General features: G+C 42.4%; 1 protein-coding gene across 1 annotated transcript; it reads right to left on the reverse strand.

Moving 5' to 3' along the window:
- Positions 1 to 1536: 1536 nt before the first annotated feature.
- On the reverse strand, positions 1537 to 25578 carry farsa (phenylalanyl-tRNA synthetase subunit alpha). The gene is made up of 13 exons (XM_060854902.1): positions 25419 to 25578; positions 23613 to 23750; positions 23342 to 23440; positions 21722 to 21840; positions 18792 to 18884; positions 17592 to 17720; positions 16915 to 17030; positions 15626 to 15710; positions 14167 to 14266; positions 11809 to 11977; positions 10867 to 10944; positions 8928 to 9042; positions 1537 to 2276 (listed from the first exon to the last, which is right to left on the reverse strand). The coding sequence occupies exons 1-13, from the start codon at positions 25566 to 25568 to the stop codon at positions 2171 to 2173; spliced, it is 1497 nt and encodes a 498-aa protein (XP_060710885.1). The 5' UTR covers positions 25569 to 25578; the 3' UTR covers positions 1537 to 2170.
- Positions 25579 to 26134: the final 556 nt, after the last annotated feature.

Consider the following 26134-nt stretch of genomic DNA (forward strand, 5'->3'; position numbering starts at 1 on the left):
CCAGAATCAAGAGGCAATCCGAATCGCAGAAGAGGAGACACTGCATCCACCGCAGGAGACGTGACTTCACAGCTAGGAACAGAGGGATGGATTCACCAAAGAGGAGTCGCACGGCAAAAATCCTCATCCCATCAGTAGCACCAACTGAATTCAGTCAAATGGCGTCAGCTGCCATCACCACTCAGTTAGTTTCTTGTAACCGAATGTAACTTGCGACATTTCGAAACCTTAAAATGTATTTCCTTATGTAGGCGAGGTAACTGTACTATATATAACACCTGATAAATGCATTTATGAATAGAATGACAAGCTTTCAAGGGAAAGCTGTGCACTTATATAATACCTTTTAACATGGTAAAATATCCCAAGTTACTTCATTGAAGTGAATATTGGATGAATTTACCAGTCGAATCTCATATTTTGCTACTTTAACTCTGCCAGTCGAGAATCCAATTGTATTGGATCACAATTCCCTACTGGTCAGATTATTCCAGATATTTGTACACATAATGCATTCTTTCTGCATTTATTTTTATCTAGCTTAGCCTCAAAACCAATTTGTTCCAATGTTCTTCCTTATTTGGAATTTATCTTCAGAACATTTTATATGGCTTGCTTCATTTTCTTGCTCTCAAGGCTGCAGGTAGCATCAACCCTTTCTCTCAGCTCATCTCTCCTCATATTTGGAATAATTTCACACCTGTGGAATTTTGTTTACTCCAAGCAAATGTTCTAGGTTTTGTGATCCTTTCAGCAGTTTCCATGCACATTATCGGAGCTTCTTAGCAGCACTTGACTGATGGACACGAAGGCAGCACTTGGCAACATACAAGTAAAGGTGATGACGTTAAAGGCGATGGGTTAAAAGGGACCTAGGCTAGTAAAGTGAAGCGGTACTTAATAATTATTAACATTGATTGTTAACTTAAATGAGTGATTGAGTATGGTGCAATATCCTGAGTCCCTGTGCTCTTATGACACCATGACAGTGTTCCTGTCTGAACAGGAATGTCCAAGTTCAAGTCCTACCTGAGCCACAGGTGTGTCAGAGCACAACCAAACAAGTCAATTAATATATAACTCTCTCCTTACCATGTGCTGCTCTTCCAAACTGTTGCAGTTGTGCAAGGAAATGTTGACAGTATCTTCTAGGATGCATTTGTTCCTATACCTAGCAAGATGCTTTATTAAACATTCTTGATCTGCAATAGTTGCACTGGCTATTGGTCTCAATACTTTATAAAGAAACTTTACATGGGTGTCTGATTACTCAGGTGTAATGTTTGATATTATTCAGATTGCAGTGCTGCTGTATCACCTTTTTCAACAGTGCCCTCTTATCCCTGCTGGAATTTAATTATTGATAAGCCTGGGAGAGCAGTGATAACCTCCCCATGGATGTTTCAGCTCTTTCACTGGAGAGACTAAGTAAATCAATCTGAACGTATCCCAGTCACTCAACGTAAAGACTGACTTTTCAACTAAACAACGGATCTTGAGATTAATTGGCCAAAAAGTGAAACACCATGGAATACATTTTAGTTTTGCTCCATTTATTGCTTTAGATTACAGTTCCCATTTAAATTTGTGATACAAGGTGGCTGTTATAAACATACTGCCCAGGAATCAAGACATTTAAAGCATGTGACAATGAGGTATGTGCCACAGTGACAGCCTTTCAGAATGAAGAAAGGAAAAAAAGGGGCCAGGACCACAATTACAGGTAATTATAAAAAGGAGGATTGCACAATGACTAAAACCACTGCTTCTTTTTGCTGTTTCGCGATCTCATACTCTGCTCTGTCTAGGGGTAAGTAGATAGGGTTCCAATATACCTACAATAAGAACAATTTTGGTAACAGTCCAAACAGTAATAATTTAACTTTTACTTGCAGTTCAATTCCAGTTTCCACTTCTATTTCAATGTGATGTCTCTCACAACAACCACAAGTTCGTGTCATGTCCATGCTACACTTCAAAAGGGCCAACTCAAAAATAAGTGGAATATGAACAAGACAATGAAATGGCAAGCGATAGTAAACCATTTCCCAGGGCTAGGAAGCCCAAAACTTTATTCTGCCTCTCCTCAATCTTAAATACAGTGAAACCTTTCCTCAGGCTAAAGACGTGCAGACCACACACTTCAGAAAGAGTCCGTGTGCACTCAATGCTAGGGATCCAGGCGGCAAACTGGGCTATCATACACCATCTGCAGGTTCACCTTGTGTCCCACCAGCTCACGGATGTTGTTGATGCCATACTTGATCATGGTTGGCCTAGAAAGCAAATCATAAAAAAAAATTGCTAAACTTAAAATCTGATTTTGATATTCTATTCCATTTCTGTGTCGGATTGAGACCGAGGTGAAGGCAAGAGGTATCAGGAAGGAAAGGCACTGAAGCACAACCCAAGATACAGCTCGGAAACAGACCTTTCAGTTCAACTCGTCCATGCTAACCAGATATCCTAACCTAATCAAGCACCATTTGTTAGCAACTGGCCCATATCCCTCCAAACCCTTCCTATTCATATACCCATCTAAATGTCTTTTAAATGTTGTAATTGTACCAGCCTCCACCGCTTCCTCTGGCAGCTCATTCCATACATGCAACACTTTTTGCGTGAAAATGTTTCCTTTGCTCCCTTTTAAATCTTTACCCTCTCACCACAAACTTACGCCCTCTAGTTTTGGACTCCCCTACTCTGGGGAAAATATCTTGACTGTTCACCATTCCCCTTTTGATTTTATAAACCTCTATGAAGGTCACTCCACAGCCTCCAACAGTTCAGGGAAAATAGTCCCAGCTTATTCAGCCTCTCCCTATTAGCTCACACCCTCAGACTTCAGCAACATCTTTGTAAATCTTTTCTGAATCCTTTCAAGTTCAACAGCTTCTCTACAGCAGGGAGACCAGAATTGCACACAGTATTCCAAAAGTGGCCTAACAAATGTCCTGTACAACCACAACACAATGTTCCAACTTGTATACTCAATGCACTGACCAATAAAGGCAAACATACCAAATGCCTTGACTACAGTAGTCTCAATGTCAACTACAGATCAATGGCCATTCAACAAATGGCTTGCATTACAAGGTATCAAACAAAAGAATATACTTGTCGTGTTGTTATGAAGATGTGGGTGTACCCTTAAGAGAGCTAAAAGCAGCAGAACTACTGGACACAACATAAAGTGTTCTCAATAAGGCAACAATATATGTAACACTAGGTTGAACAACTCAATATTTGTTGCCTGGAGACAAAAACAAATTTGAATTCGGCCAGTTTAAATTATACCCTGGTAAAAATACCGATCAAGTTTGAATTGAGTATGTTGACAAACTTAAAAGCCAATGACACAATCTGATGTTCTGGGATATAAGACCGGGGGGAGGAGTAGAGAGGAGAACTGCCAAGCCTAACATGTACCAGACTGCTTGAAAAAACCTCTGTCTTAAAAGTATCTTTTCAATCAGTAACTTGGTGACACAGAAATTACTAACAAGGAGAAAAGACGACACACGAAGATCCAAAGACAAGAACTTACAGCTGCCTAGTTTTGAGTTAAGTATTGTTTTGTAAATCTTAATTGGGAGTTTTATTGGACGAGTATTATAGAAAGGAAGGTAAAAGATAGGTTAGAGAAAGAAATTGTAAATAGTGGTTAGTTAATTATTCTGTTATACTTTAAGAAATAAAGTTTTTTTAAACCTTAAATAGTTCTTTGCCACTCTTTTTTTTAAACAGATTACTGCATGAGATGAATCTTATCTGTGTTGCTGGGTTTAAATTAAGCAGGAGGTTTTTCCCAGTGTTGTAATGGCGTTTATACAAACTAATGTTCTGGGATAGGAAAGCATGGTGTTGATAAAGAAAATTTGTATCAGTTTACTATGACTGAATGTATTTGTGGATGTGTTGTATTGTGCAAGAAGGTCATTAGGTACATGTAGAATATTAGAATCCAGGAAATGTGGAAATATTTCTACACAGGAGAGTTGTGGATGCTCCACTTATGTATAGATAAAGGTGGGACAGACATTTTTAGTCTCTCAGAGAATCAAAATATATGGAGGAAGAAAGTAGAATTAAAGAAGGTCAGCTATCATTATGAAAAGCTATAGCAAGCACTAGTATGGTCTTAACCTGCTCCTCCTATTTAGGAGGTCTTTCAGCCAATCATCTGTGCACTAGCACTTTGAAATACCTCTTCAGTAATAGAATCCCCAGCGTGGAAACAGGTCCTTCGGCCCAACAAGTCCACACCGACCCTCCAAAGAGTATCCCACCCAGACCCATTCCCCTATCCTATTGCTTTACATTTCCCCTGACTAATGTTACGCATCCCTGAACACTATGGGCAATTCAGCATGGTCAATTCACCTAACCTGCACATCTTTGGATTGTTTTCACTACCTAAATACACACAATATCCAATGATCTTTTGAAAAGTTACTGCTTCAATCACCTATTCAGGCAACACAAAACAACTAACCTACAAATACATTTTCATTTTTCCAGCTCTTTTGCCGATTACCTCTACACGTGCAGAAATTAATTTAACTCAGACCAGGAATGGAGCTTAGCAGTTTACCAGTTCCATCCAAGTAAATGCTGGTCATACTTGTTTTGATTAAACATACAGTGCCATGGAATCAGGAAGAGTCAAAACTGGAAACATTCAAAGTGATATTGAGGATTGGGGTCAAAGGAAATCTTATGAACCTTCCTAACCAGCCCAGATGATATTATGAGGAACAAGAACACCAGAAGAGCTGGGACAAAACACAATGGTCAAAATAGAATTTGATTTTGGAATACCGTGCTTGCAACTTTGCAGATTGTGTTTTCAGTGGAAGGAGGGAGAAAGTTCAGTTCACGCCGGCAACTATAAGGAGGATTTAAGGACAAATTGCTTTAAATTCACTGTCCAATAAAACTTCCTGATCAGGCAATGGAGAATAATTGATCTGGCCCATATCTGAAGATGTCAGCATCTATAAGATTACAGGGCAAAACTGCGGTTTCTTGCCCAGCAGAAAACGCTATCAGGTGAATATGTTAGCGCTATTTATAAACTGAACAGAAGAGGATCTGACAACGTGTATGAAGTTGTGCAGAGGACGTTCTCTATATTTAGATTGTGTGCCCAGTGACTGCTGTAAGTTAAGACAAGTAATCCCCAAGCTCCTTCTCACCCATAGTCAGTTTCTAACATTCATACTCTTGGCGCCAGCTCAATATAAGAATTGGTAATGAGTCAAAGTCCTATAGACAGTAAAAGCATCTTACTGAAGAAAGGGAATGAGTGTGGTGCAAGGGACCCATAAAATAAAAGTCCCAGGACTGTTACTCAAGATGCCTTGCATTGGTGCTTGGCTGGAAGTCACTGCCCCAGTAGAAAACATTTTGCCCTTAATTTAAGTTATATTACTGTATTAAATTCCAGTGGTTGTGGAACCATCGCCAAGATTCATTCGCTTATGCCTGTAGTTACTTCCATTTTTGGAGCAAAACAATGCCCCAATTTAGTACATTGTACACCATCAAGCAGCTAAGCTATGCAGCATTTCATCTTGCGTTCATCAGAACAATTACAAGAATTTCAATATTCCAGCTGTTCGAGAGGGATTTTAAAGAGTTGCCTGAGCCCTGTGTTTCAGTAGCACAAATTGATTTTTATTTGGAGAGGTCCCCAGGACACTTTACCTTTCTCAATAAAGTCTGGGATATTGCTGAGGAGATAAGTTCTGTCTTACCAAGAGACTTCAGTTATACTTCATTGGATTGAAAAAGTCACTTTGGACAAAGGATCATGAAAGACATGTCTAAATACAGATCCATGCACTGAACAGATCTGCCACTAGATGTCTCCACACCCATTCCCACAGAAAATACCTGTGTTGTGCTCTGCTGGTTTTTAGCGAAAGATCGATTAGCCAAATATCTTAAGTACGAGAAATGCAATTTGATCACAGTACAGGTGAAGACAGTGTTTAGAACATACCTGGGTATCAATTATCTAACCTGCAAATTTAATGCACCTTCACAAGAAATCTGAACAAGGTCAGTGTGCTTGTGACCAGAAGGTTTGACACAAGTGAAATTGCAAAAAACAAAATTACATGTTTAGGGACTGATTCTTAATTAATGCTTTGCGCTCTGAAAGCTGCAATGAATCACTAGGAATTAGATGACAAATGGCTTTTAATCCCTGTAGTACGGTAGAATTCAAAGAGGATTAGTGATGTACTGCAGATTTACAGGACAGACAATGTACATGGTTAGTTGCTGGATGGATGGATGAATCACTCTTCTGGCAGTGAATGCCATTCTCAAGGCTAAGACCAAATAAATAACCAAGTTCAAAACTGGAAATGAGAGATTAACTGACCAAGGGCTGCAAGTTAAATCTGCTCATATTTTGCGGAAAGTGTTAGGTTCATAAGATTTGAAAATCTCATCACTTGCAGTCGATTCAGGAGTAAGAAAAATACCACATTCATTTGCATGGGGCAATCTGAATATTAACCTGGGACATGAGACTGGCACAGTGGCCCAGTGGTTGGCACTGCTGCCTCACGGCGCCAGGGACCCAGGCTCGAATCCCATCTCGGGCAACTGTCTGTGTGCAGTTTGCACATTCTCCCCGTGTCTGCATGGGTTTCCTCCGAGTGCTCCAGTTTCCTCCCACATTCCAAAGATGTACAGGTTAGGTGAATTGGCCGTGTTAGTCAGGGGTAAATATAGGGTAGGCGAATGGGTCCGGGTGGGTTACTCTTCGGACGGTCACGTGGACTTGTTAGGCTGAAGGACCTGTTTCCATACTGAAAGGGATCTAATCTAAACACTTCTCCATTTCAGGTATCCAGTGTGAGCATCAAGCAGGATGCTGGTCAGTGTTTTTTTTTTAATTTTAATTTATGAGATATGACATTGCTGACTAGGCCAGCAATTATTGCCCTCCCGTGATTAATGATCAGCATTCTTGTAGGTGCACCCACAGTGCTACCAGAAAGCAACTTCCTGGATTTGATACTGAAGGAACAGGAATATATTTCCAAGTCAGGATGGTGAGTGACTTGGAAGGGAAATGCCAGATGGCAGTACTTCAATGCAGCTGCTGCCCTTTTCCTTCCTGATGTTAGTGGTCTCAGTTTGAAAGTCTCTAAGGTACTTTGGCGAGTTGTTGCAGCACATTTGATGTGCAGGTTAGGGGGATTAGCCATTCTAAATTGCCCTGTGGTGTCCAGGGACATGCAGGCTAGGTGGAATGGCCATGGGAAATGCAGGGTTACAAGAATTGAGTAGGGAAGTCAGTGCGGACTCCATAGACCAAATGGCCTGCTTCCATACTGTAGGGATTGCATGATTTGTTGATGAGTCACATTGCTATTGTGTGGTGATAAATTCAATTAATATTTGCAGATGTGGTGTTAATCAAGCAGGCAGCTTTGTCCCAGATAGTGTCAAGCATCTTGAGTGCTGGTGGACTTGCACTCATCCAGGCAAATGGAGAGTATTCTTTTACATTGGGCCTTACAGATGGTGGACAGGCCTTTGGGAGTCAGGATGGGATATAATCGCTGCAGGATTCTTAGCCTCTGACCTTCTCTTGAAGCCACAGTGTTTATATGGCAGTCCAGTTCAATTTAGTCAATAATAACCCCAAGATGTTGATGTGGATGATTCAGTAATGGCAATGTTATCAATTGTCGAAGAGTGATAGTTTCTTTCTTGTTGGGGATGGTCATTTTCTGGCACCTGTGGCAAAAATGTTATTCGTTTCTTGTCAGACAAAGCCTGGATATTATTCAGGTCTTGCTGCAACTGGACACAAACTGGGGCATGTTTGGGGATCAAAGCCAGAACTTATATGTATGTGTGTCACACCGATCATCAGGAACCTGTCTGATTTCCACTCTCTTTCCCAGTGTGTATGCAGACAAATTCTACACTCCCAGTTTTGACCATAAACTAGGAACATGAGCTGTCTGTAGAGTACAGTTCTAATGTTTAAAAGACATTTGGATAAGTCCATGAATAAACAGTGTCTGGAGGGATATGGGTCAGGCGCAGGCAGGTGGGACTAGTTTAGTTTTGGATTACGATCAGCTGGGACTGTTTGTATTTCCATGCTGTATGACTCTGAGAAGCACAGGTAGGGTGATTAGAGTCCAAAACTCCTAAGGTGTGAGGGCATACGTTTAAGGAGAGAGGGGAAAGATTTTATAAAGACCTGAGGGGTAACTTTTTCAAGAAGAGGTGGTGCGTGTATGGAATGAGCTGCCGGAGGAAGTGGTGGAGGCTGATACAATTACAAGATTTAAAAGGCATCTGGATGGTTATGTGAATAGGAAGGGCTTAGAGGAAAATGGGCCAAACGTTGGCAAATGGGACTAGGTCAGTTTGGGATGTCTGGTGAGTGCAAATGAGTTGGACTGAAGTGTTTATTTCTGTGCTGTATGACTCTGACTCTAATCCAGTTATTTTACTGCTTTAAACAGCTGGACCATCAGAAGGTACAGCTAACAGTACTCATGGGTATGAAAGTGCGTTAGTAAAAAATTACTTGCTTGACTTCAACAACTTGATTACAAGTGTTAATTTGAGTCAGTCTTGTTCAGTATTAAAATAAAACTGCTAAATCCCATCAGTTGTTTAAAAGCTGTTTCACCAACTCTCCTCGCCCCAGTTTCTCATTACTTCTAATTCCTACATTTCAACATGGATAACAGTGCTTTTGAACAGGAGAGATCATGACAGGCGCTTCAGAACTGCAAATTCTGCAATCCCTCCCGCCCCACCAATTTAAATAAGTTTGTAGAGGCAGTATGCGGGTTCAGGGAGGTGGACAGAAGGCCACAAATATTCTCAGAATGGTCTTCAACCTTCTTTCAATTGTACTAGGCCAGGCTATTACCTACCGCTCGAGTGAGAGGCCCCAGGCTATCACCGTCACGTTTTCTGGTAGACCCATCGGAAGCAGCATTTCAGGACGGAAAACCCCAGAGTTTCCGACTTCCACCCACTTCTTCAATCCTGGAGAAAACAGAACATTTCTCTAAATGTGCACGAGACCCTGTGCAAGTGAACAATTTGAGGGAGTGCCTGGAGTTGAGAAGAATTCAATCAAGACAAAATAGAAGGAGGGATGCCTCCTAAACCATCCTGCTTATCAGTTTGAGGATTTGGAATGTGGTTTGGAATGGTTTTGCAAGTACTGTAGCATCAAAAAGAAAGCTACAGTACCTGTATTGAGCAGAGGACAGGAAACTGAAGGCGATCATGAAGGAATGAATGTAATGGGATTAAAAACAAAACCAGTAAGTTTGCTGACACCAACAACATGATGTGCGCTGACCCTCCATGCCCACTGCCAAATTGCATCTGCACACATGCGTATTCAAGCAGATTTTTAAAAATTAAAATTAAAATTCTGTTTTAACACATTCTAATCACATATATTCCAACCTTTTATCATTAGGTACAAGATACTGTTTAAATATATTTAATGAGATATTGCTGCTAACGTATATGCTCATGAATCTGGATGTCAGCAAGAGCCAAATGGAAACAAATTGCTTGAGAAACTCAGGTCTGGGAGCATTTGTGTGGGTCAAGGACAAGGGAGACAAAGAGAACAATGTGTCCAATGATATGGGACTTGAAATATTAACTGATTTTTTTACTGTCTAGATGATGCCAGATTTGTTGAACATCTCCAGGACTGTGTTTATCTTTCAGGTCTGCAGTATTTTGTCCTCATTATATACATGGACCTTTGATTGAACAAACAAGTCATACAGTCGTGGATTAAAAAAGCCGACAAAATTCAAAAGGACAGTAAATCATTAACCTTTCAGTACAATAGTGCTTCTGAACATCAGCTTGTTGCCACTGGTAATGCAGTCACTTCGAGTCAAGAGGCTGCAAGTTCAAGCCTAATCTCAGAATCGGGCATGTAATCTACCACCAGGGCAGCGCTGAGGGACTGCTTCAGTGATGGAAGGGCTAAGTTCAAATGTTGAATGAGGCCACATCTGCCTGCCTGTTATGCCAAAAGTAAGTAAATAAGTGTCTACAGACAAGTGGGCAACTCTCCCAGAATCCACCTGCTATTTTTCCATCATCAAAAACTGGTTAAGTCTTGCGAATTCATTCATTATTAATATGAGTTCTGTTGTGTACAGTTACAAAAAGAGAATACCAGTAGGGATGTTTTGATATAGTTCTATACTGTTTTGGAGACCATATCTGGAGAATTGCAGAGGGTTTTGGCCTCCTTATTTAAGGAAGGATGGATGTATTAGAAGCAGTTCAAAGAACTCCCTGGGATTAGGGCGTGGGGAGGTATCGTATGAGGGAAGGTATGACAGTTCAGGATTTCATAAATTTGGGTTGAGAAGTAATTTATTTTAAGCAGAAGAAACTGGAGGACCTTGACAGGATGGCTGCTTCCCTTTGTGGGACAGGGAGGCACAGTTTAAAAATAGTCTCCCATTTAAAATAGATGAGGAGAACTATTATATTTTTTTAAAAGTCTTAGGAATGTGGAATTCTCTTCTCCAGAATGGAGAAGGCAAGGTCATCGAATACTTTTAAAGACAGAAGCATAGATGTTTAGCGAATCAACAATTATTGGAGGGTAGCTGGGAAAGTGGTATTCAGGCCACAATCAGATTAACAGAGCAAGCAAGGCAGGTTTGATTCCTGCTTCTGATTCAGATAACCCACACAGTATCAACAAAGAAGCTGAAAGCAACAATGTCAACATTGGGACTGAAGGCGATTAAACAGCAGGAGTGTACTACTACATGAACCTTGAACTGCTCATGATCTTCTAGATCAAACCTTGACACTTACCTTCATGATAGCTGAAGATCTCCATACTAGGCTCTGTGTAGGGGTTGAAGGCTGGCTTATAACGCAGTTTGGTTATACCTGTTGACAGGAGAAAGACCACAAAAAAAAACTCAACCTTTAAAATGGAAGCATTTTTAACAAAACATAATGCATACTTTGTTATTATTAAACCTGAATTTTCAACAGAAAGATAAGAAATAGAAGGTAGGATCTGATTGTAAGGTGCATTCTGAGAACTAAAATTAGGTTTAAAAAATTAAACTGTAAGTAAAAGTTCAGAAAAAGGTGGCCACCTTCCATGTTGAAACACTGATGCCCTTTGGAGAAGGAAACATGACGTTCCTCCTCATTATAGTTAACTTCAGTCACACATGAAAGATTATCAATTAAAAGCATCTCAAGAGGTTCAGCAAATCACTTGCCTTCAAACTACTGTCAGCTCCCACCATCACCACCTCCCAATACACCCAAACCTCCAAAGAATGAGTACTTTAAAAATTGATCAATGCTGACTCTTCACTTGGGTTTTTAAAAAAAAGTGTAGGCTAAAAGGAATGAGGAAGAAGAGTTACTCAATGATGACATCCAGTTGTACGGTGTGATCACTGAATTAACACAGTCAGTTGAAGTTTCCAGCAATCCCTCCAGATGAAAAAATTCAACTTCCTCATTTGTGCAACTACCCATCCTAAGCTTCCCTTCAATAACGGTCTTGAGTATTGGAACAGCAGTGGAGAAACAAGAAACAAAAATACATGTATTTCCATTAAATAGGTTGCTAACCTACAAAAAAAAAATTTAAATGGGCTCTAGTGACACATAACCCCTTCAAAGTTTACAAAGAGCCACATTTCATTGTGTATCAGCAGGAGCAATTATTTTCTGGACTAAAGTCAGTTACAGGAAGGAACAGAGAAGAACCACATGGAGATAAGGTCTCACCAAGTTTACTGAAGAACTGTTGGAGAACTCCCATCAGGTCGCCTAGGGTCAGATCATAATCTGCTACCACCCCCTCAATTTGGTGAAATTCTGCCAAGTGAGTGGCATCCAATGTCTCGTTACGGAAGACTCGGTCGATAGAGAAATACTTCACGGGTGTAAATGCTTCCTGCACAGTTACAATGAAAACCGTTATCAAAAAATGCAATCATGTTGGAGTGGGGGAGGATGGGAAGGAGGGAACACAGCTTTGGACATTATGCAAGCACGGCGTGAAGGTCGCACAATTTTCTTTTGTGCTTCATTTCGTCTTCACCCACTACGTCAAAAAAAAGACCGTTGGAACACAGATACTCCTGATTTGGTTTAAATTAGTTTCATTGCTTTTTAATTGGCTACTTAAAATATTCCCAGAACCAAACTTCAATTTTAAATTTTGCACGTTTCACTAGTGATTTGACCTTTGTCACCATCGCCTTTTAACAGTTCAAAATTTGTATTTAAAATAGTAAGAGGAGATGCTGCTGGGCCTGACAAGATCAGCAGTTGGGCTCCGTACTGGGCTTCCTGCCTCTCTCCTGTGGTTGTGTGCGCCATGTCTGTGAAGGGGGAAGCATGTGGTGTTCAATAGTACTCTGTGGACCTTCCGAGACTACCATTCCTCAAAACCAAAAAATTTATTTTAAAACTTTGTAGGCTTCCACTTGAATTTTCTGGTCACAGTACCCCCTTAAAGAAATTTATTCAGGAAGCACTCCTTTAATGTGGATTAAATTGGTATATTGGGTGAGACCAATCAAAACAGGGATATTGCTGGGATAGCAGGCAGTAGTTAGGAGGCCATGCTGTTTGTGTCTGCATTTCACAAATTTGGTTAACCCACAATGCTTATTTCACGCTGACTAGGAAACTAACACAGACAGGTTATCTGTGGTTTTAAAGAAAATGGGATAAGAACAAAACATAACTTGCTTCTTTGAGTAAAAGTGTGCACTGCACATGTGCAGTCTGACAACTTGTGGAAAACAAAAATCGGACTGTGAAGTTGTCTGGGAATGCATTCTCTGTGAACAGCAGGATACTATTGATGCGTCTGATTTTGTATTTCACCAGCTGGCTAGAGATGGAATTAAATAGTGCCCTGCTGTCATCCCGATAAAGCTCTCCCACACACAAACAACCCTGTGGGCAGGACATGATGCCCCTTAGGTAGGGGAGTACTGCGGGAGCTCGCAAAGCTGGGAGTCCCACACCAGATTTTATAGTGCAGGAGATTTTAAAAAAAAGAATTGCTGCATGATGACAGCATGCTTCAGCAAACTGCCCTCTTGCATTTTCACATTAACCATCTTCAGGAGATTATGTAGATGCTGCCAGCTGACCATTTCACTAATGGAACCATTATCTTTAACCAACTTTAGATTAGATTAGATTACTTACAGTGTGGAAACAGGCCCTGCTGCCCAACAAGTCCATACCGACCCGCCGAAGCGCAACCCACCCACACCCCTACATTTACCCCTTACCTAACACTACGGGCAAATTATCCTGGCCAATTCACCTGACCCGCACATCTTTGGACTGTGGGAGGAAACCGGAGCACCCGGAGGAAACCCACGCAGACACGGGGAGAATGTGCAAACTCCAAACAGTCAGTCGCCTGAGTCAGGAATTGAACCCGGGTCTCAGGCGCTGTGAGGCAGCAGTGCTAACCAACTTAGCTTCACAGCAATAATCAAATGTCTGTCAATACCTATACACACTAATGCTTAGAAACGTTCCCCACCGAATGATACAAAGACAAAGAAAAGTAAGAGAAGGTGGACTGCATAGCAAGTAACGGCAACACTATTCAGACAGTACAGTTTAAAAAATGATCTCATTTCAATATTACTGTCAAGGCACTGTTCAAAAGTGGCACTCAACCAGTAATGTCACTTTGTATCCATGCTGTCCCCTTTTCATCTCCAGGAATGAACCTAAAAACAATTTTACATGTGACAGGAGCATGAATGAGTATGAGCAATACCAAGATCAGACAAATGTGCTGACCTTAGAACAACTATAAAAGTATTGACATAATAAAAATTTGGAGGTTAATCTACCTGGATTAAAAAAAAAGTAGTTGAACTACAGACATGTAAGCTTTCACCCTGACCTTGGCACATTTGTCATGAGGCACACTCACTTTAGAACTGGGAGGAGAAAATTAAATGGATCTGGGATTCTCCATGCGGATCACAATGGTAAACTGCAAACACAGGGGGCTCAGGGGTTAAATGGAAAGAGTAGCCATCGTGGCGAAGCACTGGAAACAACCTGAGCAGATACTTCCTAAAATAAAAATAGTCACCTTACCTTTTGTGCAAGTTTGTACAGCATTCGTGCACTGACAGCTGTAGTGTGCGTTCGCAAGAGATTCTTCTGCGCTTCCTCAATCTTCCAGTCATATTTGTATCTGGACACATACATAAATAGTTACTGAAAACACAAGGAACTAAAGACTGCAACATTTGCACAACTTTAAACACAGCACACTTTTCCTCAAACTTGTATTAGAAACACAGTTTTAAAATGATTAAATCTTTCTTTTTCCCCAGAACTACCAGAGCATGGTGGCAGCAGAGTACAGCGTCAACTTGACACATTACAACTCAACTCTTGACAGCACCTTTCAAACAAAGGACAGACAAACTCAGCAGGCACGTAGGAACACCAGTACCTGCAAACTCAGGTCACACACCATCCTGACTTCGAATTAAATCACTCCTCCTGGATTTTGACCCAGGGGATTACGAAGAAATTCTCTAAACTGCAGTGAGCGTAACTAGTTCACTGGACAGTTCTGGTTTAAAAAACAGGTCAACCTAACTGGAGACAGAGGTTTGATCCCTGAGAGGGGGTAATTCCACCCAGTGAGGCACCAACCTACTCTGTCTGAAAAGCCAACTGTCCATTGTTTTTACACAAAATGCCTCTCCTGGTGCACTGCCCAACTCAAGCCACGTATGCAAGAATAGCCACATATGCCAGTGCTCTAAATTCCCTCATCCAGGGCAGTATACACAATGCCAAACCTGTGCCCTATCACACCCCCCCCCCCCCCCCCCCCCCAAACTCTTGTTCACCTATCCTGCCCCACTTGCCAGTGCACAACCTCAAACCACCCTGGCATGCAAACATGCACCCACGCCCTTGTGTACCCTATTCCCCTTACACTCTCCTATAGCAGTACAGCCATGCATGCCATCACACCCAATTTTCTCCTCCCCCAAACCAACTTGCTCAGTTCTTTCCTCCATCCCACATTCCAATCATTGCCCTGCTCCTCTCCGGGGGGCTCTGTCCTCACCTCTGCTCCCAACCCTGTCCCCACCTTAGCACACCCAAGCACATCATTTGTAACAGGTGCATATAAAATCACTCCAAACACACAGTCAGTCTGTATCTATGGAGAGAAGAGACAAATTGATATCACAGTCTGTCACAGGGCAGCTCCTGAAATTTAAACCTGCTTCTCCACAAGATGCCAAATGACCTGCACCTTTATCAGACAATCACAAGCTGTGAGACAGCCAAAGTGTGTTCAAAAATGTGTTCACTGTAAAGTGGAAAACACAGCATCCAAATTGCATATCATAAACGTCCACAAAAGGCAATATGATAGCAGCAAGTATTTATTTTCAGTGGTACTGGATGAGGTGAACAAATACAAATGTGAAAACTCCTTACTGTACATTATTCCTCAACAACACAGCACAAAGACAAATAAAATTTGCATCTCCCAAGTTAGCTTGAATAATTAATGCAGACTTACCCCAGGGATCCATATCCACCCTCTGAATGAACTTTCTTTACTCTTTCAAGGTAATCCATTGGAAATTTGGTTGCAGTGGCTGGCTCTGTGTGTGGTTAGAAAGGGGAAAAGCAGGGATACTTAACATTCTAAAAATATAAGTTTTCATTATTTCGTTATGTGGCACAAACTGTGCAGACATAGTTCAATCACCCTCTCCCTTATACCACTGGAGTCAGGGGATTCTGTGTACAGGAGTGCAAAATATATTCGTATTGGAATAAACAATTAAAAGGAGGCTGTTATTTACTCAGCACAATATTGTACACAGCTCAAACATTTCAGATTGACATTACTTTTAAAGTGCAGCTGTTGTTCAGGAAGTAAATATGAAGCACAATAAATAGAATAGCTAGGAAATCTGATCTAGGAGGAACAGTGACACTGAGGTGTGGGCAGAGAGAGGTATGCACATATACAAGCAAAGAGGTGCATAGGCTGTTTTATTAAAAACAGGAGTCGGGAGGTCATATTGCGGTTGTAGAGGACGTTGGTTAGGCAACTGTTGGAATATTGCGTGCAATTCTGGTCTCCTTCCTATCGGAAAGATGTTGTGAAACTTGAAACGGTTCAGAAAAGATTTACAAGGATGTTGTCAGGGTTGGAGGATTTGAGCTACAGGGAAAGGCTGAATAGGCTGGGGCTGTTTTCCCTGGCTTGTTGGTGGCTGAGGGGTGATCTTATAGAGGTTTATAAAATCATGAATGGCATGGATAGGATAAATAGACAAGGTATTTTCCCTGAGGTGGTGGAGTCCAGAACTAGAGGACATAGAATTAGGGCAAGAGGGGAAAGATATAAAAGGGACCTAAGGGGCAACTTTTTCATGCAGAGGGTGGTGCATGTATGGAATGAGCTGCCAGAGGAAGTGGAGGCTGGTACAATTGCAACATTTAAAAGGCATCTGGATGGGTATATAAATAGTAAGGGTTTGGAGGGATATGGACCAGATGCTGGCAAGTGGGACTTGATTGGGTTGGGATATCCGGTCGGCATGGACGAGTTGGACCGAAGGGTCTGTTGCTGTACTGTACATCTCTATGACTTGAAGAGGTATGCTGAGCTGAAACTTTAACACTTTCTCTCCCAACTTACGTGGCCAGGCCTGCTGAGTAATTCCAGTATTTTTGTTTTTTGTTCCCTTTGTCTCAATACTGCGTCAGGCCAGTAGTTTTATAAAGATGGTGTTTTAATTCACTCAAACACTTTGCCACATTCAATTCACCAAAAGCACAATTTAGAATTCCTACCAGACAGGAAGAAGGTGTCATGTTGGTCTCGGGCTGGGTGTTGCTGGGGTTGAAAGAGGGAATCAAAGTTCCAGAATGAGCTCTCAATGAAATTATTGGTTGGCATCTCTGTGAAACTGAAAAGATTCAAAAATTTTTAATAAACATTCTTATGGTATGAGAGCAGTTGCTCCAGACAGCTCAGTAATGGGATGGGCAGGTGGCAGGGAGGTACCACTGTGGGAAGTAGTGAAATAAAAATAGAGTATTGGATCAAGGCAATATTGGATAGCCATCATTACTGAAAGTTATTCCTTCCCCCTTGAACTCCATTTCAAATTTGCTCCTTTCCTCCTGTCAACCGGACCCCTGGTTCCCCAAATGCAGAACCAACTAAATGGTCGTTAACGTTTTTCCCCTGATTGTTGCACTCTAATAAAATTATACAAAGAGCAGTGTAAATTGTGTAGATTTGTCAAGAGCCAGCACTACATAATGGAGGAACACATTGTCCCTTTTTGTGATGTATCATTCTATACTCACTATAAAATTGGTCATGACAAATCTCCTTCATATTTTATTCCTTAATTACAATTGAATAAGCAGTCCTCTTGTAACAAGCAACATTGGGAGCACTAGCAGCTAAGATGACTAAAAGTGGATAAATTTAGACAATTAAGAAAATAAACCCCACTTACCCCATTTCCAGGAATATCTGTCTGAACTGCGTTCGGACTTTCATCAAGGGGTGCAGGTGCCCGCATTCTGGAACAATACCCATAGCATCAAAGTTGTACGGCTTGAACTTCTTCTCTTTCCAAGATCCACTATCAACAAAATTTCACAGGGACACATCTTATACACAACAGTGTTGCCTTCAGCAACAGTAACACCAAAAAAAAAAGCTGACCTGACAATCAGGCTCAACCTTATTTGGTGGAAAAGCGCAGCAGGTCAGGCAGCATCCAAGGAACAGGAAATTCAACGTTTCGGGCATAAGTGGGGCTTATGCCCGAAACGTCGAATTTCCTGTTCCTTGGATGCTGCCTGACCTGCTGCGCTTTTCCAGCAACACATTTTCAGCTCTGATCTCCAGCATCTGCAGACCTCACTTTCTCCTCAACCTTATTTGGGGAAAGTTGAGACTTAATGTGTAGATTATAATGGGTACAAGGATTATTAAAATATTTCTCAGTCAGAATACGAATAAAATTTCTATGGTGGAGTAGTAAGCTGCTAAAATTGCACCATGAAAAGGAATTTTCAAATTCAGACTGCTATTTGGAAGTGTATTAGGTGTTGTGGTACAGAGCCATTCAAAGCAGGACAGTTATAATTTCAATGCCCATTTAGTGAAGCTGAATGACCTCCCAACACCATCAAGTGGAATATTATCAACACGAGGAGGGGAGGGGGGGGACATACAAGATCATCCAATTCTGCTCCCAATTACTGTTCACTGAAGTAGTGTGTTCACTCACCAATCACACAAACAGCACCAGGCTTTATTGCAACACTGTTTTACACATGAACACCACCAACACAATCACCAAAGTTACTTTGACTACATACTAAATTCCACTTGCATTCCACAGACCAGATTCCAACAGAGGTTATTGCTGCAGATTCTTGGGGAAGGGATGAAAACAGCTGGACAAACGACAAAAAAAAAACCTGAAGCTCAAACTCATGCTCCACTGTTGGTCAATAGTGCAAGTTGTGTATTTGGTTGGCATCTCTTATTCTTTAGCTGTTGGGCTGCAATGGGACTGAGGTGTTACCATGCCACAATACGGGACATGTCTGATCTTGTGTTGCTGCTTATGCCACAACGTACTGGACACATTAACGACTGCCAAATTTTTGACTGCCTATTTTAATTAGTTCTCGCATCTTACTTGGCTATCATCTCTGGTGTAAGTTCAGTATCCTGCTTAACCACTGTGGTGCTGAATGAGTTTCCTTTGGTGATCCAGTAGGTCTTCACAGTCCTGTAGAAAACGAGAGCTAAAGTCAATTTCTGTGACTTTGATTCTTTGTGGTCCTTCTCATTACTCACTTTGCTTTTAAAGTTCTGACCACAGTGACTTAAATTGAGACACAAGCCGGTGGCATTTTAGGTTCACAATAAAATCAGGCAAAGACCAAACTCCCAAATATCAAATGAATTACCTTGGGCATTTCACTAAAGGACTTAGAGACATCCTAAAGGTGTGTAAATGCTTTACAACTAAATGGAATACTTTTGAAGTGTCGTGAATGCAAGAATTGCAGCAAACTAGTTTACGTATATTAAGCCCCCTGAAATAGCAATTTGATGCCCGGATCCATGGCTCTTCCAGTGACATTGACTGAAGGATAAACATTGGTTAGAACATCTGGGAAACTCCCTGCCCTCTGAAAGTTATGCTGTGGGACCTTTTACCCCAAGCACAGACATCAGATGGAAACTTTCTTAACTCTCAACCAGCAAACAGCATCGCCAAGTGTCAGCCCCAGGTTATGTTATTGCTGAAGTGGGATTTGAACCCAAAGTTGGTACTGAAGGGGCTAGAGCGTTACCATGAAAACAGCCCAATCTGTCTGGCATCGCAGCATGTCTTCCTGATTGGTGATAAGGGGGTTTTGGCAGGTCTCTGATCTGCTGCTTGCTATATACCATTGTACAGAGCCGAGTAAAGGTTCTCACTGTGGATCATAGGACCAAATGTGGTCAGTAGTTGGGTGACAATAGTGTACTGGTGAAGTCACTGATGCTCCAGGGACAAGGGTTCAAATTCTGCCATGACAGCTAGTGGGATTGCAATTCAAGGAATCAATCTGGGAATGAAAGCTATTCTTAGTGACGGTAATCATGACAACTATCATTGATCGTTTTAAAATACTTACCTGTCCAACATATTATAAACCCCACAAATATCCTTTAGGGAAGAAAATCTGACTCCAGAGCCACTGCAACGCGGCTGATTCTTAACTGTCCTTGATAACAGTTAGAAATGCACAATCAATACTGGCCCTGGGGGTAATACCCACATCTGATAAAATAAACAAAACGGGTACAGCTTGGAGATCTACTTATTCTGAAAAGTTGCAGTGACACCCCTCTGTTTGGTACAAAGTAACTTTAGAGTGGCCTTGAAGATTAGCCTTAAGAAAACTGCAACATTATTTTTATCACTCCTATAGCTGTCAGCACAAGGAATAGAACTGCTTAAAATAGCACATAACGCTCAGTATACATCCTGAAAACCAACACACTCAGACTTGGTAAATGCGGCCCTTCATTAACGAACAAATTCAAGATAAGAAAACGTGTTCATATATGATAAAGGAGTAATCAGAATGGAAGTGAGGGATTGAGAAAGAAGGACATTAGGCAACTATAACAGGTCAAAATTCTCAGTACCATGCTGATAAGGAGAAATCTGAAAAGAAATGCAAGCCATTCAAAATTCAAACAGGTTTGAAATGGAAAACAATTACAAAAGTAGTAAAATATTCTTTAAGATTACTTCCAATAAATATTCACCTGCTCAATTAATGAGCAACATTACTCCTTCAGACAAAAGATGCCAACTAAAGCTGCTGACCGTATCATCAGAAGAGGTCCTAGAGGAGCTAAGAACTCAGTTTAGTTTAACAGACAGTTGGAAAGTAAAGTTCAAATGCACAGATGCGTTTACAGCTCCAATTGCCACAGCAGGTGAGCAGTAATGGTGGGAAGGAGGGTGTGGGCAGAGACTGTAAGGTGTTACAGCACCACAGGAAGTTTTAGAAAGCTTCCAGAAGCTTTAATAGTCCACTTGAGTACATTAAAATACAGCTTTGAACCAGACGAGAGTCATACAATGTGCACGTTGAGCTCAAATCGGCGGGGGGGGGCGGGAATGGCTGCTTAGAGACACTTGGCTTTGTGTGGTTAGATTTCAGACTGTCTTTGCTTTCCGATGGACGGCTGAAACCTCTGTATTGTTGAACTACGATGATGGGCATTCCTCCATTACAATGTAGGTTAAAGTTTTCAAAATATTAACATGAAAAGACAGGATATACAAATTATTTCCACTTGTTGGGGAATCTAGAACGAGGGGATAGTCCACAAATTTGGAGTTGTTCAGGAGAGATAATAAGAAGCATTTCTACACATGGAGGGTGGTACAGGTTTGTAACTCTCTTCCACAAATGGCAGTGTACACTTAATCGGTTGTTGTTTTTAAATCTGTGAGAGAAAAATATGTTAAAATCAAGTGATATGGGCCAAAGGCAGGTATATGGAGTTAAGTCATAGATCAGCCATGATCTCAGTGAATGGTGGAACAGGCTAGAGGGGCTGAATGGCCCCCACCCCCATTCCTACATTCCTCTTGTATTTATGACTTTAAGCATTGGCTGTACGATTAGTAAAGCGACATAGTACTTACTGCCATCCACAGAAAATAGCTTGCAATTATCAAGGATCTTTCTACATCTCAAGGAGCTCAATCTTTCTCATTGTTCCCCTGGCCTTGCAGGGCAGCATATCCTGCACGGTAAGTTACTCTGATACCTCCCTCTCCACATTCTTCTACGGCTTCTGTATCCTCCCTCTCAACTTTGCAGTGGCATCATGGGGAAGGGGAAAACGGGGAAGGAGTTCGACACACATCCGCCCACATTAGGAAGGAGCTCCTCACAGATGGGTAAGCAAAAAGGTGCGTTTCTCACACCATGACCCTGATGCCTCCTGTGGCCAAACAGTATGCTGGCACCTGAAGCAGGAGGGAAGACTTAGACTACCACAGCACAGACATGAACAAATAGCAAGATGCAAAGGGCTTGGAAAACTTACACCTCACTGAGCAGCTTTCTCTTTTTCAATTCATTCTTCTCCTTATCATCCAGTTTGCTGTCTTTCCCCTGTTGGACCAGCAGCAACTTGTTTTTGACAGCATCTTCAATGCAATCAGTCTATCGGAAGAAAGCAAGTGACTGTTAAGATATCAGGAAAACAGAGGAATCTTTCATCTGAATTCTCTGCATTGTGAGATGGCAAATTTCACAAATTTGTCTGTTGAAAGAAATCATCCAATATCAGGTACTCAATTTAAAAGAGAGTGTAGTTAACACGATACTGATTAACACCTTTGAAAAGAAATTTAAAAAGGAACAGCAGTTGTGTCAGGAGATGGATGGTTATAGTCACATCCAAATGGGAGAGGTTTATGTATGGCCTTGAAAGTAAATATGAAAATCTGTTTGATTGCGAGGGGAATTGCGATTGCTTTTCCTTTCATTCTAAGCTCCACTGTTTGGAAAAAGTGGGTGTGCTGCAATGAAGCCCCTTCAACTTCCTATACCTAACGTGCATTTGCATGCGTGTGCGTGTTGGGGGCCATTTATCCTCCTCAATATTTCATCCACACTAACACTCAACACTGGAACCCCGCAGGGGTGTGTACTCAGCCCCCTAATGTACTCACTGCGTACTCATGACTGCGTCGCCAAATACCAGACTAATGCCATTTACAAGTTCGCTGATGACCCCACCATAGTTGGTCAAATCTCAGATAGCAACGAAACAGATTACAGAGTGGAGGAGGAAGACCTGGAAAAATGGTGCACTGAAATCAACCTCGCTCTCAATGCCAGCAAAACCAAAGAATTCATTATTGACTTTTGGCGGGATGTTACTCATACCCCCTACACATTAACAGCACAGAGGTGGAACGAGTGGAGAGTGTCAAGCTCCTGGGAGTGGGCATCCACAACAAGCTTTCTTGGACTCTTCATGTGGACGCACTGGTTACAAAGGCCCAACAATGTTTCTGCATCCTCAGGCAGCTGAGAAAATTTGGCATGATGGCGAATACCCTTGCCAACTTTCATAGGTGCATCATTGAGAGCATTCTGTCTGAATGTATCACTACCTGGTATGGCAACTGTCCCATTCAAGATCGGAGACAGTTACAGAGAGTGGTGAACTCGGCCTGGACAATCACAAAGGCCAACCTCCCATTTATAGAATCTATCTACCAGGCCCACTGTCAAGGGAAGGCCGCCTGCATTGTCAAAGATCTATCCCATCCTGGCAATGTTCTTCTACAACCTCTATCATCGGGGAGAAGGTACAGAAGCCTGAACACAGACGCCAGCTGGTCTCAAAACAGTTTCTAACCTACTGCTGTTAGAATACTGAATGGACTCACAAACACTTAACATTCGCCTGTACCTGTGTTGTTGTTTTTGCCACTGTTTACCTATTATTTACTTATCTATGCTATTTAACTCTGATCTGCCTGTTTTGCTCACAAGACAAAGCTTTTCACTCGGTACACGGGACAATAAATTCAACTCAATTTCATGACGGCAGAATCTATTTCTCAAAAGGAGACTGTCACCCTTGGATGAATAAATCTGATAGCTCTATATGTAAAGTTGCACAGACACTAGGGAATTTGCGACTACCTACAGCCTTAAAGATCCGAGGTCCTCCTTCAGCATTCTTGTCTATACGTATCCACTTACTGGACATGGCCTTGTTGAATCCCACTTTTCCACATGGGAATTTCTAGTAAAAATGAAAAAAAGGTCAGTTTGTTGAAAGTAGCATTTTATCCTTTGAAATGCAGACAGTAGAAATGCAAAATTAATGATGTTTATGGAAACAGCATGACTGGGAGCCCCTCAAGACAGGGCCAAGACTTTTTATATTAGACAACAACCCTCTGCAACGCCCTCACCATCAGCTCACTCTGAGTAATTCCATTTGGTGGAATGGCATCAAAGACCCGAGCTTCATGACTGCCTTTCTCCACAATCTCTTTCCCTTCATCTGTCAGCTCCCAACGCTTGCTGGATCGCAGCTCAGCCTCAATCACCTGCAGTGAAAGAAAGAAACAAACAAACAAATACAGCTTGAGCTTTAGTCAGCAGGAAAATGCTGATGGGAATGACATAATGATACAACTGGGCAAGTAATCCAGACATCTGGAGGCATGCAACATGAGCTCAAGTTACATGGCAACAACATTCCTACCCTTCTTCATTAACTCATAATCCTGTTGTGGAATACGTACATACTAGGGAAGGTTGAGTCACAATACAGACTACAGCTCAATAACTCAATATGAACTCAGTCAGTCAGTCAGTCAGTGAATCAGTTGCCAGTGCTGAGGAAACACCTTTTCCATACAGACTTCAATGGTCCCCAAACAATATGTGAATGAATAATTTGGGGCAAGTATTTAGCAAAGTTACTTAGAACCATAGAATATTTTAAAATAAGGCGCCGTATCTTGTATATTTCCAACACAATTTTTCCAACAAATAAAAAGATGGGGAGGCCCCAATGCCTAATTGTTGGCCTGCCATATGGCAGCCCAGATGGTTAAGCCATCCACCATCCTTTCAGACAGGTTAGCCCACCATTGTCTATCTGCCCAGGTGAATTGGTCCACTCTCAAATAGTGCACCTGGTTGGACAGGTCCACTCACTGCCTGGATGGGTTGAACTACCACATGTCTGTCTGAATGGATTGGGAGGAGAGATGTCTCTGTATTTGGATTGTTATAGTTTTTTTTAATTCAATCTATTGCCCTGAAGAATCACAGCAGTCACAATGTAAGTTCTATGATAAAACAAAGAACTGTACATGCTGGAGATATGAAACACAAAGTTTTGAAGAAACCCAGCAGATCTGGCAGCATCAGTGGAGAGAAAACAGAGTTAACATCTTGAGTGCGGATGCTGTTCTTCAGAACTGCTCTCCAGTTTTTCTGTTTAATGTTAACTCCATCTCTTTCACTTCATAATGTTGCCAGTCCTGCAGAGGTTTTACAACACTTTTTTTCCTTTTTATTTCAGATTTCCACCACTAGCAGCATTCAGCTTTTATATGGGGTCAGCTGGTTGTCTGGGCACAGGTCACATCTTCACTCCCCCCGAGTCATGCTCTCTCTGGTATGCAAATGAATTAGTGACAAGCATCTTGACACCCAGCTCCCCTTCCCATCGCTGCCATTCAACCACCACACGTTGCCTGCCACCCTCCACCCCACCTCCCTTCCCCCCTTTAATCATGCTGTATACAATCCTACACCATACCCCCTCTCTCCGCCCCACTCCCACCACGCCCCCCCCTCCTCCTCTCACCACGCCCCCCCCTCCTCCTCTCACCACGCCCCCCCCCTTCTCTCACCACGCCCCCCCCTCCTCCTCCTCTCACCACGCCCCCTCCTCCTCCTCCTCTCACCACGCCCCCTCCTCCTCCTCCTACCACGCCCCCTCCTCCTCCTCCTCTCACCACGCCCCCTCCTCCTCCTCTCACACCACGCCCCCTCCTCCTCTCACCACGCCCCCTCCTCCTCTCACCACGCCCCCTCCTCCTCTCACCACGCCCCCTCCTCCTCTCACCACGCCCCCTCCTCCTCTCACCACGCCCCCTCCTCCTCTCACCACGCCCCCTCCTCCTCTCACCACGCCCCCTCTACCATCACATCACAATTCTGGGGGGGGTGGGATAGAAGAGGACACCGCGCGGTCTTACATCGCCCAACGTCTGCAGGCTCTTGACGGCGCCCACCACGAGCTGGTGATCGATTCCGAGGCGGGCGGCCAGCTCCCCGCTGTCAGCTCCCCCTCCGCCCGCCTCCTGCAGCCTCCGCAGCAGCTCCTCGAGCAGCGCCGGCTCCGCCATCTTGCGGCGTCACTCTGGCCCCTGACCCCTGACCCCGCCAACCGCCACCGCAACAATTAAAAAAAAACAAAGTAAACCCCACTCGAACTCTCAAATAAACGCTTTCCACGAGCATCCGAACGGACACAGACCCGACCCGTATAAATTTACAACGCTTTTAAAAAAATGTTAACCTTCCGTGGGGTGGGCGGGGCTGGCTCACTTGGTCACGTGATGCTGCCCCTTGTCCTGCAACAACAACTTTCTGGGGTAGAAGTAAAAAACAGAAACTCAGCAAATCTGACAGTCTCACTGGAGAGAGAAAGCAGAGTCAATGTTTCAAGTCTAGTGACCCTTCTTCAGAACTAGTAGTAGCTGGGAAATGGTATACATTTGAAGACATGGGGTTGGGAAGGGCAAAGGGGTTAGAAAGTGAGTATGTAGTTAGGTATTGCCTGTGTTGAAGTCATGATGGGGGTCTGTGAGGTTGGTAAATCACAAGGAGGGAACCCTTCTCTTCTTAAAAAAAAGCTCTGAAATTGTTGAACACAAGTGTTGATTTCTGAAGGCTGCACGGTACCCAAGTG

This window comes from Hemiscyllium ocellatum, chromosome 45 (genome assembly GCF_020745735.1).
Source record: "Hemiscyllium ocellatum isolate sHemOce1 chromosome 45, sHemOce1.pat.X.cur, whole genome shotgun sequence".
NCBI lineage: Eukaryota > Metazoa > Chordata > Chondrichthyes > Orectolobiformes > Hemiscylliidae > Hemiscyllium > Hemiscyllium ocellatum.